The sequence below is a fragment of the Gymnodraco acuticeps genome, unplaced genomic scaffold, assembly GCF_902827175.1.
Source record: "Gymnodraco acuticeps unplaced genomic scaffold, fGymAcu1.1, whole genome shotgun sequence".
NCBI classification, from domain to species: Eukaryota; Metazoa; Chordata; class Actinopteri; order Perciformes; family Bathydraconidae; genus Gymnodraco; species Gymnodraco acuticeps.
In genome coordinates this window covers 934,639-955,273 of record NW_022989890.1, presented here as the reverse complement: position 1 = coordinate 955,273, position 20,635 = coordinate 934,639, and the positions used below count along the sequence as shown (strand labels likewise).

The following is a 20,635-nucleotide window of genomic DNA, read 5'->3' as shown; positions in this document are numbered from 1 at the left end:
ATCAATCAACTTTGAGGACTGCAGTGGCTCCGAGATAAAAGGTTTTTGGGATGGATTATTATTTTGTGCCCTGTGAACTAATTACCACAGACTCCTCTGTAACCTTCTCCAGCCTAGATACTGCGCCAAATTTAGGAGAGAAAAAAAGACACTTTTGAAAAATGAGATGCGAGAAAAAAGTGGAAAGAAAGAAAAACTTTTTTTTTTAAAGATTTTGCAAAATTTGAAATATTTCACAATGACAACAAAACCGAGTGATTGCCTTCATTTTTCATCTTTAAATCCTCCATAATACATGAATAAATAGGAGAAAACAGCTATGATTAACTAATACATTTTGAAGGCTTAGTTTCATAGACATTTACTATAAAATCAAATGAAGCATTAGTAAAGTAGGCAAATGTGATATAACTAGTCCCTGTCATCCAGCCGTCACACTATAACTCACACACACAGCATCTGCTCAGATCTTACCGTCAAACATCCAGATTTTTTATTTTTGAGCTTTACACACAAACGGTGAAGCAGCTGTTCAGATGTATAAGTAGGACACCGTTAGCCTAAGCTATAACAACATCTATTATCTCTATGACGCTTTCTCCGAACATGCAGTTATTACACTTCACCCTGGTGAGGTTTTTAATAAGTATCCTCACTCACTATCATCCGGCAGTCCAAAGGAAGCATGCAGTCCTGTCTACATTTGTATTTTCCTGTAGGGGAGAACTTTGATTTTGATGGAGCGAATTTTATATTTTAAATGTCCCTCTATATTTTCTCACTCGCTGTATTTTCCTTTTGGCTGAGTCCAGCTTGACGATTGGTTTTAAAGTGTGTTAACTAACAACATGCATTCCTGTTCAAGTCCAGAGCATTCCAACTCCTAGTCTGGCATTCATTTATCACACTTAAATTATCATTAAGGAGGATTTCCAGCACTTAACAGCTTTACACATCTGTTGGATTCTTGGTCATGTAGTAGCAAACATTGCCCATTACATCACGATTTTGTAAAATGTATATTTCCCAAGTTTTTTAAAAACTCACCTCGCTGTTAATTCAACACTTTTGGTCTGGAGCACAGCTTGAGGGCCGGTTCTTAGACAACATGCACTATGCTATCGCTCTGTTTCTGTCTCTTTTCATTAAATACACAAGAAAACAGCAAACAGATGTTGGTCCCTGTCTCAGCCAGCGCCTGACGTAAAGGACGCAGACTTAGATTTAAACATTTAGCACTGTAATGTACCTAAACCTTTAAAACGGGGCCATGCCAATCATTAGAAGTAAAAAAACTTTTTAAAAAACTGTACTAGACAATGTTTGTTTTTATAAACCAAAGAAGAAGATAATTTAAGTTTTATGTAGAAAATAATTTCTTTCTGTGTATTTTGGGGAGGGTTCCTATACGATTGGGTTAGATCGCCACAGCTTATTTTTGTTCTTCTCTGCGGGTGATTGTGAAAACGCATCCCTGTTTGTGTCTCTTGATTTTATAGTTGTGTTCCATTGCCTATTGTAGACCAAAATAGATTTTTTTAAATAAGAAATGCAACAAAACATAAAAATGAATCCGACACCGTAGCTGTGATGTAAACTATGGCATGTAATAAGATTGTAAATGTTGCATCTGACAAAACACAGTAATCATGGGTTATGTCTTTTAACACACACACACGTAGCCAATCAGTGTCGACCTGTTCCCCTTCACATTGGAGTTTATCTAAATGGTTTGTGATCGCAGTTTTATGACATTTTTGGCACTGTCTAATATTTTCTAGGCTGTCCCTAAAATACTAATCTGATTTTGTGACTTTAGCCATTTCTACTTGAGACGGACCAAGATGTTAAGTTTGCACATATTTGTAGGTTGTTTGTTAAGCCAAAAAAACGAAAGAAGATACTTTCAATCCAGCTGAGGTGTTCATGATTTCTAAGCAAACATTACCCTCAAAAAAGCATCAGAGCCAGCCCATCACTTCATGATGAAAATAAATTATCACAAATTAAAAATATCATAACATGGTCCAAATATTTATGATAGTGATTAGATATATTTTTGTAATAAGAGAACATCCTCTGCGAGTGGAATGTAAACCATTTGGCTAAATTGGACGATATTTTATTACTGTAACGGTCTAAATCAAGGTGAACCTGCTGTATATTTTTCATCCTGTGTGTTCAAAATAGGAAATTGAATAACTGTAATTCGGGCGATGTTTTGTACCAGAATTTCTCACTTATTGGCATTACAAACCCAAATGACCTGTGCCCTAATAAAAGCAGCTTCGGTTTTATTTTCATTTGGCTTTCTGCTGCCATATCTTTTATGTCGATGCTTTTTGTAAACATGCACTTGAGTTGAACTATGAGATGTGCTTATAAATATGTGTATATTTTGTTAGGCCTATACGTTAGCTTGATATTTTATTTTTTCCCTTAAAAAAAAAAAGACTTCTCCTATATAGTTATGAACTTGGCAGAAGTGGAGCTGTTGTAGTAAAGGTAGTTAACATCACAACTAAGCAACCCTGAAATATATGCTGCAGTAATGTGTTTTCAGTTTGTTTTTGATAATTTATGCTCCAAGTTGGTTTGTATTTTATTATTATTGTTATGAAACAAGCTTGTTTGAAATGTATTGACTGCTGTTTTGAAAGAGGGGATAAAGTTTGTTTGTTTTTTATTGTATGTGCAAGGACGTTTTTATAATATGATTTGTCAAACACTGGACTGGAGTGAGTTTTCCAACATTTCCAAGTTGAGAGATGTATTTGACAGACATAACTGCACAGACGCCAGCTGACAGACAAGCACATCCTCCCAGCTGTACAGGGGGGGGGGGACTAAATAACATGGCCGCCATCCTCCCGTTCAAAATAGGAGTCATTTAGATGTAAGAAGATATGACATTTCCTTTGTGCTGATTAATTGCAATCATTGGGTGATGGGTTATATACAATAGGAATATTAGGGGTTTCCTACCAAAATTGCTGCATGGCATCCACCGGTGACAGATTTATCTTTCCTTTTTCTAAATAAGAAGGAGTACTTTCTCGTAAAGGGATACCACTTGACAGCTATCCAAAATCTGAATCACTGTGTATGTTAGTGTGGAAATGACAGCTGAGTCTCATGAACCCTAACCACCACTTCTCAAACCAGAAAATAGATTTGCACTAGACTTATTTTGGTCTTCTTCTATCAAAAGCAATATAATTCACCAACACATTTTTGAACCCATAGTTGTTGCCCATGCTGAGTAAATCATGATTAAAGTTTTTGATTTGTTTTTGTATTAAAAGGTACAGAAATCTTTCTTTTTTTCATGCACATTCACATATTGTTGTTCGTACCAGGGTGTTTTTTCTCTTTCTACCCGGCAGTACCCTGAATATTAGTGTCCAGATTTGAGGGGCATTACAACTGCTGTTTCCTCCTGTGATTGTTTTGGACAAATCAAGCAGCTCTGAAAGTGAGAGACGGGATGTATGAGGGAAGGAATGATTTCCCACAAGTCAAATTGTCTTCATCACACATCCAACGACACATTTGAAGATGAACACAAATACCAAAAGTTAATCCCAGCTGTCCACTGTCGTGCTCGCCTTTCCCTGAAAAACACTCGTCTTCATATTCGGTCACTTTGAGTGCTATTTTTTAATGGGATGTTACAAAAAAATGCTTTAAAGTGAAACACTCGTAAGAGAGGAAATACAAATCCAAATGCACCTTTTTGTCGTACAAACACAGCGTCACTGGCGACTTTAGAGAATCTGTATCATCCCGTTCCAACGCGGTCTTCACAACAGCAGTCCTTTCTGACGTCATTATTTCTTTGATAGTGTACATTTTTGAATAATTCACAAACAGCAACACTTCACAATTTGTATCTGGATGTAGTAGCTTTCCTGTTTTCACCGCTTCGTGGTGTTGTTGAAAGATGTTGCGGTTTGTCTAAATATGTTGCGTGTTAGAGGAAGCATAAGTATGTGCCTTCTTGTAATCTCCTTGGTGAGCTCGTTATTATTGAGAAGCTGAAGCCAGCCAATTGTGTTTGCACTAAAACCAAATTGCTTTTGTGATGTAGACTATTTAAGCAAGCTTGTTGCGTCACTTTAACCGTACAGTATGCATGAGGGTGAAATTGGTAAGTCTAGGGCTAGAGCTCTCGTCTGTTGACCTGTAAACCAGTGCAGCTTAGAGGATCTTGTGAATATATCTTGGCTTAGTTTCGCATTCAGTTTTCAACTCCATCTCCTTACTCATCAAGTTTGTCACACTTTCAACAGTTAAAACAAATCAAATAAAATAAAACGGGGGGGGAAGCAAATAACACATACCATCGAAAACAATACAGCTTTTACTTTCACATGCCACAGTTAGAGAGATACACAACTGCAGGGGAGGAATCCGTTTCTCTGAATCCATGGGAGCGCATGAGTAAACGAGGTCGCCTCGAAACTATTGGTCAAATGAATTTAGGTTGTTTTTAAAAACTTGTATTTATTACATATTTTGTCGACATCTAAGAAAGGCCTACATGCTTTGAGTCTTACAAATGCACCTTATCCATGTCAGTCCATGTGGGGGGGAAAGGCTGGCAATGTAATATCTCTGATTTAGCACCTTACTACACAGCATGTTTTCACTTTATGCCGGTTTAGCTATTCTTCCATATGTATGATTTCAAAAATAAATCTCATATTTTGTGAAATTGTTTCATGGGATGTGCCAAAATTTGGAGGCGATCTCCCAAGTGTTTATGCTTATCATTTTATTTTTCCTCCTCCTTCAGTTATAGCAATGGTATGTCAAAACTTTCCTATAACAGTGTGTGGAATCAATTTATCTCAGCAAACAGTATCATTACTTGCCATTTTACAATAAGCCCTGTATTTCACATATATTTACCAGTGACGTGTATTTGTTATTATAAAGAAAATAGCCGTAAAAGCTTCATTATGTTACATAATATTGTGACTTTTTTCGAAAAACTGTGAAGACTTATCTTGCATATACTTTATACAGAAGTATTAAGCCTTAATACAAAAGACTAAAAAAAGTGTGGAAGAATAAACTGATTGTTGCTAAGTAAGGATGATTTTTGTAAATGTTACCAGCACTTTTTTTGTAATTTTCACTCTCTGAGGTATTGTACAAGTTCAAGCTGTTTGTGAAGTTTGATTATGAAGGAATAAAAACTAGTACTTTCCTGTACTTCACAGAAAGTCTTGTTGCTGTTTTATTTTTCTTTCACCTGGTGGATCATTCGTGACGTGACCTTTGCTCGATAAAAAGGTTTACCGATAAGGCTTCCACGCATGACCTCTCCTCTGCCAACAAAACTGAATCCATAAAACCACATAAATAGATTATAATCAAATAATTGGGCTGAATTAGCTCAAATGAAGCCGGTGGATAATATTAGCCTGCTTGTGTGTTGATACCAAATACAGTTGGAAGTGACAACAGGCTGGACCGTGTCCCAGAATGCACTGGGCAGAAGGCAGGGAACACCCTGGACAAGCTGCCAGTCCATTACAAGTCTGACAATGATTAATAAACAATCACAGTCACACTTCACTTCACGTCTACCGCCGATTCAAGAGTGCAATCCACTTCAATCACAAGTGTGGGAGGAAACTGATGCCGCCAACGTGTAAACTCTGAATACAAAATAAAAACATTTTCCAGGAAGGGAAGACGTGGTTTGTCCAGCTGCGGCATAACACCACACACACATGATATATGTATTGGCACATACATTATTTTAACACTGACTGGCCAACCTGAACAGTCAATATTAGCTCATACTGATACTCAGATTGAGAGTGCTGACGTGTTACAAATAAACAAAAATTAATGATCACCGGCATGACAAAAGATTGCCTATCATTGAGAATATATTGAAATCCTACAGTGCCGGTAAGTATGTACCACAGTGGATTTTGAATATGAAATGTTCTGGTAAAGGTTAAGTTCAAGGGCTATACATACTTGGGGTTTCTGGAGATAAGGGGGGTAAATAAGATGTATTGTATCTTAAATCTTGATTCTGGTTTGCTTGAAATAACTGTTTAAAAGATTTATTTGGTGCAATAAATTATAAATGTTTATGAATTCAAAATGAGCTTGTCTTGCAGAAAATATGTTTTTTTCCTCAGTGGTTATTTAGTTTACCCTGAAGCATTTCATTATTCATAGCTTTCAACGGTTATAATTCATGGCTAAATCCACATTAAGTCATCATAACCCAAAAATACAGTTTCAGCCTAATTAAAAAAAAAAGACATTTGTTTATACATATTTCTTTGAATAGAATATTATTTTTTGTACAGGATCATTAATGACAACCAAAGAAAATGTATTATCTTTGAGTCGGTCACATAAATAAGTGTACAGGTACAACATTAATTCCTTGCAGCCTAATAAACTAGTTTGAACAGACTGTTGGCTTATTTTTGAAAGATGTAATGCAGTGCCGTGTAATTTATGATGCAACTCTATGCGTCATCTCTAAACCATCATTTATAAAGAGAGCAGTACTCATTTTGTTTTTAAGTGAAGTGTCACATTCTACAGGGGAATGTTGGCAGGGACTCACACGTATTAGCCTCGGACGCCCCCTGCTGTCAGGCTCCAGTGTCTCAGGCTGAGTAGAGATTAGCTACGTAGGAGTGTACATTGACACTTCCGCATTTGTGCTGTAACATGTCGCAGGTTAAATGTCTCGCTGACGGGCTTCTCCTTCATCTGACATTGTAGGTAATAAGGCCGTGCCTGTTTAGAAATACCACCCTCGGCAGATCTGACTAGTAGAGTATTTATCTAGCAGAACATTTACCAGTTATCTCTCACCTCGCTTGATCAAGGATTGCAAATATTTGAAGTCAGCTGAGGAGACAGTTCATTCATAAAGTGTGTTGCAAGTTTCTCTACTATCTACTAGTATTGATAGTAACACTCAAGCCGGTCACATGTAGTGTAACTCTGCACTGCGGCATTTCAATCCTGAATTCCCATCAGGAAATATGAATACTCCTCAACATGAATCTGTCTTTGGCTTTTTTCTGCTGTAACAATGTAAATGTCCCCACTGTGGTATAAAGGTATTCCGATTCTTTATAATGTTCCTACAGATTAAAATATTTGACTAATGAATGTCTCCCAAGGTGAGTCCATTACCCCTGCTTGTTCTTGAAGAATAAATATGTGAAAACGCATCTAAGAAATCTCCCTGGATCAGTAACTTTTATCACCACAAAATTAACAAGCATTAAATGCTTTGTCTCCCGCTGACTATCAGCAGCCTGTTGAGCCTTTTTTCAAAGGAGCTAACACTAAGGTGCTGTTCTTTACAATCCCAGTGGAGAGCAGTCGAACCAGGAAGGCTCAGGAAGAGATAAGCGTGAGTATATATAGCTGTTGGGTGTAATCCACTTCAAGCAATTCAGTATCGAGTGTTTCTCATGCAATGACAGTGGAAGACACAGTTGGTATAGTTTGTTCCCAGAATAGGTTTATTCAACTTGGGACCATACAAACCTAGTGAATGACAGGAGGAGGAGGAGGTATCAGATAATCTTTAACAGGAATGACAGTGGTAAAGAGGGTGTGGAACGTTTAAAATAATGAAGATGCACAACGTACAGCCTTTGCCCACAACTAGGGTGGGACACTATAGATTTGTTCCCATAAATAAGGCAGAATGCAGAGTCCATAGAAATGGAGAGTTATTACATTTAGCCAAATTGGACAGTGACGTGACAATAGGACAATTTACAGGACTTTCTTCAGCTCATCGTACAACACAAGCACGAAGGCACCACCCATGCCTCTGAGCACGTTGGACAGTGCTCCCTTGAAGAAGGCGTTGCTACCCTCATTCTTTGCGATCTTACGCCAGCAGTCCATGGTCCCGGTGTACATGATGTCAGCTAAAAAGGTAAGAAAAGACAAGTTAATAGATATACAGGCATTGCATGTTAAAAAGATTAAGCTGCATTGCTAATCTGCATTTAATCCATCAACTTGTATTCACGCTTCTATACACAATCGTAACATGGATACAACAGTAAATGCTAAAAGACTCACCTCCTTTGCGGCCGGACTGCATCATCATGCGTCTACGGACAGTGTCGAAGGGGTATGAGGTCAGGCCAGCAACCGCTGTCACACTCTGTGCAATCATCCAGCTCACCAATATACTGTTTTTCTTGTCGTCTGGAAGCATACCTGTAAACCCAAAAGGAAACCCCATTAGATCTGGAAGGTCACCAACCAAAAAGGCTGATCTGCAAGTCAATGCGGATTCAACGTACCCTTAGCGGTGTCATAGATTCCAAAGTATGCAGCCCTGTAGATGATGATGCCCTGCACGGACACATTGAAGCCCTGGTATAGACCCTTCAGACCATCAGACCTGAACACCTTGGTCAGGCAGTCTCCAAGACCGTTGAACTCTCTGGTGGCCCCAGCCTTTCCAACATCAGCAGCCAGACGGGTACGGGCGAAGTCGAGGGGGTACACGAAGCACAGGGAGGTCGCTCCAGCGGCTCCACCGGAAGCCAGGTTACCGGCAAAGTATCTCCAGAACTGGGTGCGCTTGTCAACGCCATCAAGGAAGATGTTCTTGTACTTGTCTTTGAAGGCGAAGTTGAGGGCCTGGGTGGGGAAATATCTGATGACATTGGCAAGGTTACCTCTCCAGAAGGAAAGGAAGCCCTGTTCCTTGGGGATACGGACCATGCAGTCCATGATTCCCTTGTAGTGCACGGTGATCTGCTTACTGGCATGCTGGACCTGGAATAATGAAAAATGGGGGGAAAGGGTTTAAAAATGGGGAAGATAATCAAGTGTTGAGCATGTCATTCACATAGCCTCCTTGTTGTGACCTTGGTGCAGGTTAGACGTGTAAAAGTTGCTTTAAAAAGTCTTCATTCAGTGTAATTTAACAGCAGTGGGGATTAGAAGGTAAATGATTAGGATTGATCTGAAGATCATCTATCAAACGTTTTTTCCTAAAATTTGAAAGAAAATATCAATCCACATTAACAAAGTTATGTCTTACGGTGAACTAGGGTACACATAAGAAGGTTTTGAAACAATGCTGTAGTAGGATTAACATAAAGGATATAAAACTAGACCCGGCCCGACTGAATTAACGCGGCCCGGGCCCTCACTGCAGACATCTCGCTAAGCGCAGGCTAACATCCTTACATTAGCCACCGGAAACACTTCAATGTGGAATAAAGCGTACTAAATAACACACATACTGTCTTGTTTCAATTGCCTATAAAACAGTTGAGCTGTTAATAAAATTGAGCTGATACAGTCCATTTGTACACAATGTCCCGGTAGCTCTAATAGCGTTTGTCCTTTGTTAGCTAACGTTACGCCGGCTAAGGTTAACGTGGGAAGCTAGCGCTAGCTACAGGCTGGTGTAGGTCATTTCCCCATCCCATGATGACCTCAAGTCCTTTCATCCATTACTATCAACACTTTCATTCATTATAAAGTATGACATGCTACTGGGTGATTTAAAGCTGTGTCTGTGGATAGGAGATGACAATCGGCAGAGAAAAGTGCCTAACTTTGTCTATCAGCAGTTAGCAAGAGCACACAAGCTAGCCGGCTATGCTAGTGGTAGTTTTACCTGAAGGAGAAGCTTGACTCTCTCAATTGGGGCGACGGCTGTTTTGGAGATGGCGGCGGAGATGCCACCAGCCAAGAAGTCCTTGGCAAACGATACCGCTGTCTCATTCATCTTGATGTTCTTGATGTGACTCTCAGGTTACCAGTAAACTCAATAAGCCCCGACTGCACTATACGACTGATGGCCTACACAGACGAAATGGCCGATTGTGCAGCGGCGTTGGGTATTTATATAACCCGATTGATCGCGATACACCACGAGAACTGTGATTTGAGGACGGTGGCCAAACCCTCCAAGTCACGCGGCTCCCGCCAATCACACTGCAGAGATCGTGATTACGTCACGATGCGTACTTGTATGTGTCCCGGGCAAGTACATCCCATCCTGGTATCAGTAAATACACGTGAAGTAACTAAATTTAGACGGAAAACCAAATTAGTTATTGCGTGGACTTGTTCTTATTTGGCAGCTTGCTCACGAACAGTAACGCCCATTGACCAATGGAGACAGAGGCTTGTCGCTTACACATTTGTGCTCTTAATACTGGAGCAAAGTCACAGGGTCACCAAGCCTTCAAGGACTTCCGAGGGGCATACAGGCCTCAATGACTAACAACATATGACTATATACTAGTATTTAACACTTGTTACCTTGTGTGATGACTATTCAAAAACATTAATTCATTTTGTATAGTTGCCTTTCAGTGTGGTGCATTGCTCTGAATTAACAGCTATTACATAACATAGCCTAACAGGCTAGGCCAGATTAACTGTTTGTGGGCGTTTTTCACTCGAGTCTATGTTGTGCTGCTTGCTAAACTAGCCTATAGTTTGTATGCAAAGGTAAATGTTTTCAGAAATGTTCGTTGAGGAATACTGTCACGTGTATTTTACTGCTCTGTTGGCCACACACGTTGATGAGTGCACCTGTTGAAATGTTGGAGCTTGCATCGGTTTGACTCTGTTTATAGGGGGGCGAGAGCTTATTTATACGACTGTATATCATAGATACAAGTGCTGCATTTGTGCTAACATTTCAAAATAAAAGTCTCATTCATCCAGTTTGGCTTGGTTTAAGTTTTCCACTAGAGGGCGGCAGGATGTCATCAATATGCACCAATAGACCCGAGGCTGGGGGTGTTTCTCGAGGACGCTTCCTGGTAGGACATGTCCTTCCGAGTCAGGTCCTTTAGAGGCTAGGCAAGAATCCTTCCTAGCATTCGGAGAACGAATAATTGAACAGGCTATAGCAAGTGTGCAGGTGTGCGTCATATGAGAGGCCCCGCCTTAAATTGAGCGCGATTTGTTTGAAGACTCATAACTGATTTGCGAAGATCGAAGATGTAGCCTAACTGTATTTTGTAAAATGATCATCTCTCCAGGACAGAACCACTAAACTAACATAAAACGTTCTCCTTCTGTTTGCAGCCTTGAAAAAGTCCTGGAGGATAAGCAGCCATAAGAAAATCATAAAATCACCATGACCAATCAATAATACAATTTGTATTCATATCATACTTGATGTCTGCAAACCTTTTTTACACATATTGGTGCACATTGTAGCATAAACCACAAATATCAACAAAAGAGGCAAAGTCAAAACAAGGTTCATTTAAATTATTTATTTAGGTGCAAAACGCTCTAAGGTCTCATTCAAACCTAATAGTCCGCTTCTCTGGTGCACACCAGACGACAGTTTGTTACATTGTTTCATTTTTCAGAAGGTTCGGTTTGCGTTCACACAGGTAAAACTCAAACGGACTATACACTTTAAACAAAAGTCATGTGCACATTTACTAAGCCACTGAACATACTACATTTAAAAGTGTACTGCGTCGTTGCTGCCATTTTCCGCCAAAGATTTTGGAAATTGGTCCGTGCGCAATGAATTGTGGGGCTTTTAAGACCGCCGAGGATACACATGAGCAGCCTTGAAATTTCCCACAACGAAGGACTCAGTCCTCGGTTGAATTCCAAGGATCCTGGACATTGGAACAGTCCTTCGGCGGGATTCGGTGACGTAGCATCCTTGAAATAGTGGCTCTGAAGGATCCTTCCTTGACATTGAGAAACACCCCGGATCTAAGCATGGGCACCGCCCACCCAATGATCCGCCTGCAACATAACCTCTGTTATTGCCCCCCCCCCCCCCCCTCGGTTTTAAATTAACATGGCGATGCAGTATGGTGTCTTACAAACATAACTGCTGCGTGTATTGTGTATCATGCACCTGCTCGAGAGAGCCTCGTCAGAAAACACTAATGGCAGCAATTTATATGGCGCAGTATCTTGCATTAACAAGTCCCCGGAAAGTGCTGAATTTCAGTATGGCCTGATATTTTACAACAGAGCCATATCCAGGAGGCAATACAAGCACATCCTAAAAATACGACGTTGTCAAAGTAACAGGCCTTCACAATGGGCACAATGTTCCACAGCCTCATGCTGCCATTTCAATCAAAGATGTATGCCGTCAACCAAGCAAACTATCGTCAGATGCCCCATATTTTAGCTATACGGTTATGTAGCCTACTAAAACCTCCAGCAATGATAGCCTATATATAATCAAGATTTGTTATGATACATTTGACATGATTTACATTTTTGGTTGTCCTGTCGTAAGGAATTGTCTCCTGCTTTGTGTGTAACACATTTAATTATCATTATGAATACACCTGCTAACTGCCGATGTAGCCATGTGGCTTTATCAATTACACAAAGGGAAGAGGATGTGTCAATATACAAATATTTATAATGAGTTGGTTTTAAATGTTTATAAATATTTGCAGATTGGAACTTCTCCTTTATAGTAGTGTTTACAGTCGGCAATTAACAAAATCTAAATGTATATGATGGAATATACAACATTACAATCAGACAGACCACCAAATGTGGGCTTTTATGGCTATTTTGTTCTCACAGGGGATGCCCCCCACTAGCTGTTTACTTTCCCCTTGCAGGCTACCCCATATACTTGTGAAAGCTCTAATTTCTCAGAGCCTACCACTAGCTTAGCTTTATAAAAACATACATGGTATTAGGTTAAAGGTTTTTTAGGTTTTGTTGGCAAAAATTGCAGTTGCTTGCAGTCCCTTTATGCTCCAAAATAAATAAATAAAACACTTTTTTATTGTGGAGTGTGGAGGACGAGTTGAGAAGTCTAACAGCCCGATGTAAGATTCTGCTCTGTGGTCTGGTACGACAACAAGGGACACTTTTTATGGCTTGCCATATGGCAGCAGGTTGTACAGGCTGTTCATTGTGTTTTAATATTCTTTGGGGCTTTTCTCATTCACCTCTTCACACTAATATCAATTATGCTGGGTATTTAGCCTGCTTTTTTCTGAAATCATCACCAGCCCCTTAGTGGTTGGTTCACAGAGCACACCTCTGCAAGATTGATGTTTTCTCAGTTGGACGGTGTAAGATGTAGGTGTACAGTGTGAACAGGAGGGGGCTGTCTGAGCACACAGCCCTGGGGGGCTCCGGTGTTCAGAGTCGAGGAGATGTGACAACCATTCAATACTGCCTGAGGTCTGTTTGTGATGAAGTCCGACATCTCGTTGCAGAGTAAAAGCCCAGGGTGCTAAGTTTGCCAACCAGTTTCATAGGGGAAGCTTTTATCGAATGCTGTGCTGAATTCAACAACATGATCTTATGTCGCTGTGGAAGTTTAAAAAAAAAAAGCACTAATGTTTAATGTCAAGCCTCATCAAACTACACACCTATGACGTTCCTCATTAAATGACAGATGTTTTATAAAGTTGTCTCAAGGGTGTAATGTATAGCTTTTTATACAAAACCATGTTATTGTGGCCAAACAACATACAACATACTTTTTGTTATAACAGTGGCTGTAGTAAACACTTTTTTTTATCACTGTAACTTACAGGAATATGCATGCCTTATTTAATACACAGGGTTGACCACATGGAGGAGCTGCTGTGATGGTGAATGAAACCCAATTTAACAGCGAACACACTGTGAAACAACATCATTCACTCATCCTGCAGTATTTCTTAAGCAGAATGTTTAGTCCAAATGCATTGAAATGTCTACTTGTGCTGCCATGTTTATATTGAAAGCAGGGCCTGGCTTTGTTGTTCTTGCTTCGTTGGATGTGCATTTTAATTACGCTCACTACTATACACTTGCAAGGCCTATTTTCTAACTGCCACTTGAGCATCAAGTTGAACAGGAGGTTTTAAATGAATCCACTAATCCCATGCTGTTTTTAATTGCAGTGTCTGACAGGACAATGGCATTGACTATGCACAATTTGAATTTGCTTTCGTTTTGTTTTTAGCGGGAGGAGGCGTTGGCAGGTTAAATCATATTTTGCGTGCACTATTTAAAACAAATCTGATGTGTTTCTAAGGGCAAGCAACTATTTCAGTAAACTCCCAAATGTTTGTGTTTACATCTAAGAAGAGTATAGCAAATAGTGGATGGAAGCCTTTACCATACAGTACAGGCACAAACTCGACTGTTGGTTGTTTTCATAAACAAAAACAAAACAAAGGAAACCTCACTGTAAACTGTGAGTACCCCAACATTTAATGTTTCTCACTGAATGTCTTCCTCTGCTGCAAAGTGTAAAAAATATAGATTTCACAGTCCCTGTCCTGCTGCAAGCTGATGTGAATAGAAAAGGCTGTGAGGCTGCAGACTAGTCTCAAGTCAGAGGAGGGGAACATATTTAATTTAACATTTAAGCTCACCTCAGCAGACAAGGCACCTCAGAGACAAAAACAAACCAATATGTATAACCAAAATGAAAAACATGCCACATATAAATGGGAAATGGGGAAAGTCTTTCTCTGCTTCTTTAGCTCAAAAATAAAATGGTTAGATAAAAACTCATTATTATTAATATTATTAGTTCAGTGTGAAGGTCAAAGCCATCTGTTGATTCAATATAGCCTATAGAAGAACACACCTTTAAACCCTTTAAACACAATAAAAAACAAAGAGTTCGCTCAAATAAGTGGATTAAAGAGAGATTATTGTGTGCATGTAACCAACTAAATATATATTTGTAATGCAGTCTATAGTGGTATACACCTCCATAATGGAGTCTGGACTGGAGTCTGGACTAATGGCTAAAACAGCACAGCTGTTCTCCCACAGGAAACATTTTAACACCCCATGGGCATACTCAGTCTTTACAGGGGCCAATCACACGGCGCCCTAACCAGAGATGCGCCGCGCAGTCTGAGCGCACTGATCTCAACTCTGGCTGCTGGACAACTGCGGAGCTGCGACGCAACCAGAAGCAAGTCCAAATGCGACACAACGCGCACTTTAAGGCTGTAGTGTGACTGGAACTGACTGGTGATCAGCTGCAGAGAAACTTTGTTGGATAAATGTTACGCCTCCAACAGAGATCAATAAAACCGGGATCCGTAACAATAAATGGGACATCACAAATCACGAGAACTTGATTCCCTCCAGCTTAGCCAACTTTGTGCGGTAGCCCATCCGATCTGCGTCGGTCCGTGCAGAGCAGGAGGCTGGATGTGGCAGGAGACGGGTCACTGAGCTGTAGAGCCGGGTGCGAGTTTCCTCAGACCTCAACTCTCCAATGTCACCGGACAGGATGATGATCATCGGACTCCTGCTCAACGTCTTATCCCATGGTGAGCATTGCATTTCTCATTTCTAACAGCTGGCATCTCTGTAGGCTATCATACATTTAGTCTGTTGAATCTAGTAGTGTGGGGCTCCAAAGGTGTCTTTCAGTAGCCAGAACTTGAATAATAATGCACATATGAATTCCAGTTGTTTCAACCATTCATGAATATGATGATGACTATAAAAATGGATTGTTATTAAGCCTTTAAGAACTTTAAGTGCTACGTTTTTGAAAATATTTGGACAGTTCTGATGACTGATAGAACATGTGGCTCAAAACAAAGGAGGGAAATAAAGAATGACTGCACGTTTAAGAATAAGACAGAGATGTACTATTCCAGGTTTCAGTGAAACTTTGTAAAAGGACCTTAAAGAAAATATTAAAACGGTCCATAAAACCAGGTTTATTGTAGCAGACACCTTTTACATCTGGATGACATCATAGGTCCAGGTCTGCTATCTACCTTGGCCACGTTCCAAAAATAGCTGTTCATCTTCCCATATATTGATTACCCTGTCTCCAGATCATGGAAATATCACACATGCAGTTAAAGTAAATTATGTACTCCTTTACATTAAAAGCATTTGGCTGCCACATCTGTGATTCATCGACATTTTACACAAGTTGTGCATTAGAAGTTGAAAGGATGAGAGATTTAAAGTTAAAATTCATAACTTCACTGTGTCAGTTTGTTGTGTCACTGATTTAAAAAGGCTTTGTCTTGCTGGTGATTAAAGGGAAACGTGGTGACATTTGACATTATAGTTAATGCATTTGGAATCTGCTGCTACCACAAAATGAGTTATAATTATTAAAGTCAATCATGTAGCTGAGGCTGGATAATAAATCTCCCAGTGGAGCATAACGCTTGTTGATCTGTGGTTATTGATTATCTGCTATCTATGTCATTTTTAATCACAAGTGTTATTCAGTGCTCAAGCAGGATCAGACATGTCTTTTCATTATTTGATTGTGGTTGTCTGCAGGTCGTATCCTAATCCATAGTTAACATTGAACAGATGAAACACAACTCACACTCCGTGCTGTTCACTGTGGAAATGCAATGTAAATACTGTAATTGTTGGGATTATTTCAGTAGTGCAAGAAATGCATGCTTCACTGCATCCAGCACAATTCAGATACTATCAGGGGAGGATGCCCATTAGAGATTAGTATCTCTCTTGTGAATGTCAAACCTCTCAGGCACCCAGTTTATCATGTATGTGTCAAACCACCTGGCCGGCACTTAGGGGGACTCACACCCAGAAAAGCAGGTATCTTTAAGCACTATTTAATGGAGATCTGAGTCATTCGAGAAACAAATTAGACCGACTGTTGTGATGTTGATTTGTACTCATATACCTGATTGCAAAGTCATTGATGACATTTCAATTTGGTTGATTGACATCATTTAGTAAAGGTGAAATCTTGGCAGAACTCAGTAGAGTAGTTTTTTGACAAATCTGTTGGATAGATCTGTTATTTTCTACTTTGTGTTCAGTCTGAATGACTTTCTTTCTAGGTCCACAGTTACATATACAGCCCATGAGAACTGTATTTCATTTCAAACAATATTATTTTTACCTTGTTATATCTCGTATTGCCTTGTCCTCCGTGATCCAAACAATGGCCCTCAGTTGGACGCTTAGAGGTAACAGCCTTCCCAAAATGTCTGTCACCACTGACGCTCCACTGAGCTCTGCTCTCATTAATGTGTCGTCACAACATTGAAACATCCAAAAAGAAAGAGGATATTTGCACCTGCTTGTAAAGATCACGTATTCTCTATCAACTATATATGAAGAAAAACCCGCAGCTGCTGCCTGACGTCACACTTTGACACCAAGAAAACATAAAAAGCATCCTGAGCACATAAAACATATTTTATAAACTGTCATTTCCCCGAGTTGCGTGTCACTGATTTGACCCTAAAACTCAGATGACATTTCACTTTTTCTATCCCTCTCATCTTCTATTGTTGAAATGCATTCATCTGTATCTTTTTCCAAATGAATACCAATGTAATGGTTACAAATTATGCATGAGATCAGCGTACAGTACCTTTGTCAGATAAATCAATGGACAGCAGGCTATTGTTGAATCTTATTAAACCTGACGTTGACCCTTTGCTGCTCTGTTATCACCCCTGGTGATAGAGTGCTGCTATTTTTGGTGCTTAATTTAGTGGACGCAATTGAGCCGTGCCACCATTGTCATAGATTTATTAGAGCTAATTTTCCGGCTGTGTTAAATTACACAGGTCTATATTGAGTTAATATTCACACGCTCGAGCTGTTTTTCTTTTAAGGGTTTGACTTTTTGATGTACGCACTGTGTAGGAGTTTGAGCGCCCTCATGCACACGTTTTCCAATCCTTTGCCTCTTTATCTTTCCCACCGTGCCGAGGACTCTTCACTCTTTCTTTATCCATGTATTTTTTCTTTTAATGTTTATTTTATAAGCCTTTCTTTTTAATGACTGATTTTAAATGCCATTTTCTTAATGTCTTTCATTTTTTGTAAAGCCCTTTGAATTGCCTTGTGTTGAAAAGTGCTATATAAATAAACTTGCCTTGCCTTGCCTTTCTGCTGAGGCATTGTCTTTATGCACCCTGTGCCTGTAATTCAGTTTTCGTTTAGGACGACAGCACACAGAGATTAAATTGGCCACGTGCCCATTGGACATTACTTAGATACAAAAATAACATGAAATACTCTTTCTGAATAAGCAATTATTTCACCTATGTGATATTTTACTTATAAATCAAAATTGAGGATAATTTCAACATCAAAATGTGCGTTTGTGAATGACACCTGAAAACTACTCACTCTCATGAATGTGAATTAATATAACTCTGTGTTATTGCCTCCTTATTTAGCGTTGAGTGCTCTGCATCTTGATGGCACCAAGAAAACACCACAGCAGGATGGAAACTGTACATAGGTGTGTCGCTGTAATGCAGAGAAATTATTTTGGACTGCACCAGGTAGCAGGAGGCAGGAGCCTGAAATATTCACACAGCTCCACACACCCTAACTGGCTGATGCAAGTATGTACTTTACCTGAAGTACAGAGCAGAGGTGTTTTCCTGCGTGATGTGGCTGCACGATGGAGCACCTCATTAGACAAGGCCTCCATGTACTGAATACACTTGGCAACAGTTGATTCAGAAGATGAAGTACTGATTTTTGCACGCACTTGGTGAGTTGTCTCTAGAGAATACACTGTAAGAACCTACACGTGTTAAAAGCACCTAAAGTACAGGCATAATCAAGTTATTCTTCTTTTCTCAGCTCTCAGTCATCACACTCTGCTCTGTAGCCAACAACCTGTCTGTCATGTGGTCAGAGTTTTTCCCTTTTAGTTGAACTGTCCCTATCTTTATGCCATTATAATGAGGACTGTCACAGTGAGGTGCGTACTGGATCAGGGATTGGACCCAGATGCAGACAGTTGAGGAGGCGGCAGGATGAACTCAGTGGTTTATTATTGAGATATTCTTACACAGTCCAAATAAAGCAGGCAGGCAGGTAACACACAACAAAACACCAGATTGCAACAATGACAAACTGACAGATACAATTTAGGATCCAGGTCAGTGTGTGGAGCTGGATTTAATCAGAAGGAAGAGGAGGAAGGTGGAGCAGAGGAGGGAGGAGGGGACAGGTGTGTAGATGGGTGTGGGTCTCGTGATTGGGAATAGAGGGAAAGTATCATCTGTTGGACGGATGAAAAATGACAATGATTGGCCCTTGGCAATATGCTGCCTACAAATGGGTTTGTGATTGTCGTTTTCCTTAGAAGAGACCACATAAAAGCACCCAACCACATCGAGTTTTTCTTGGCAATAAACCTGGCAAGCGTGTATCATAATGCAGCGTAATGACAAAGGACAGGGATGAGGCTGGAATATATACTTTACCTATAGGATAAAGAAATTGCAATCACTATTTATGAAGACGACAGACAAGGCATCATATTAAGCCGATTAACTGAAATTGTAGCTTTTTGTGAAATCAGGGTAGTGAAATCAAGTTGTCTTTTCAAGTGAACTTTCTGTTTGTGCTGCCATCACTGCGGTCCTGATGGAAAGAAAGCCGTAGGAGCCTCTAGTGGAAAGATGTTGGATAGACATAAAGTGAGGAGAAAATGGCAGAAATGAAATCTGGCATGTGCAGCATCATGGAGGCATTGAGAAGAAAGTAACATACTCAAAGAAAGAAAGTGGAGGGTTCAGGAAAACATGTCTGACTAAAGGACAGGGTTGGAAAGGTAACATTAAAAATGTTTAACCAATAGTTTCCTGTAAAATGTAATCAGCGACAGCGACCTAATCTGAGTTCATTCTAGTTGAAGTACTTAAGTATATTATGCAAGCCAACTGAACAATGTAACCTTAGAAAAGAAGAAACCAAGGTATTTAATTGTGTCCTCTGCTCAGGGATTTTTTATTCACGGAAACCTGCCTTTCATTTTTTCACAGAAAATACATTCTGAAAAATGAAACAGAACTCATACTGTGTCTTTAAACAGAGCTGCTCCACCGAGGTGCCCAGGGTAGTGCCTGAAGTTATCTCATAACAAAGAGAGAAATGTGCAAACTGCTAAGATTATGTTTAACGTTAATAGAAAGTCTAATGTTGCAAGACAGTGAACTGATTGGTTGGAAAGTGCCAATTTAGAGCTCAGCAGAAATAACTCAGTAAGGGCGCACACAGGTTTAAATAAGCACAAAAAAGAATCCGTCAAGAAGAAACTCATCTGTCCACTGCTACACAAATAGAGAGGAAGTCTAGTTCATTACACATCATATCTGATATAATCAAAAAACAGGAAACTGAAATGTCTCTTTACCTTTTATATACAATTGATGTTCTCTATAAGCAGTGCAGAGATCCTCCATAAGCGCTAACGGCACAATATGGTGCCATGTTTTTAATCTAACTTTAATTATTGGAAGGTAATGGGTCAGCCATTTTGAGTTTTGTCTTTTGTTTATTTTTAGACTTGGACCTAATATACTAGTTTCTGTTGCAAACGTTTGCAAAGACCCCCCTTTTCTTTTGCCATCTGCTCTGTCCAACTTTTAATAAATATATATATATTTGAATGAATGAAGTAGCTTAAATTTAAATTTAAATCAGTCATGTTGGCAGGAACACCATTGTTTTGACAAACAAACATGTGCTCTATTGTCCGGTAGCTTACTCGTTCCCAGTATGGTCTTGTGAGGTCAATTAGCTTCACATTAGCACTCCATTTGCTGCACAGCATATTGGGAATATTCATATAGTATTTATACATGCATTTACAATAAACCAGGATTAAGCATTAAAGGGGCCC

The 20,635-nt window shown here is 39.6% G+C and overlaps 2 protein-coding genes across 2 annotated transcripts in view; one reads left to right on the top strand and one right to left on the bottom strand.

Annotated features, from left to right (window-relative positions):
• Nucleotides 1-7,500: 7,500 nt before the first annotated feature.
• On the bottom strand, nt 7,501-9,949 carry si:dkey-251i10.1 (uncharacterized protein LOC100038774 homolog). Its single transcript, XM_034201814.1, has 4 exons — nt 9,659-9,949; nt 8,325-8,805; nt 8,098-8,238; nt 7,501-7,940 (listed from the first exon to the last, which is right to left on the bottom strand). Exons 1-4 carry the CDS (start codon nt 9,767-9,769, stop codon nt 7,783-7,785), a joined length of 891 nt encoding a protein of 296 aa, XP_034057705.1. The 5' UTR covers nt 9,770-9,949; the 3' UTR covers nt 7,501-7,782.
• A 4,935-nt stretch (nt 9,950-14,884) lies between these two features.
• LOC117535280 (GDNF family receptor alpha-4-like) overlaps nt 14,885-20,635 on the top strand; it is a 31,642-nt gene continuing 25,891 nt past the window's right edge. The window contains 1 exon segment of the mRNA XM_034199685.1: nt 14,885-15,296. Within this exon segment, the coding sequence (XP_034055576.1) occupies nt 15,242-15,296 (55 nt within the window). The 5' untranslated portion in view covers nt 14,885-15,241.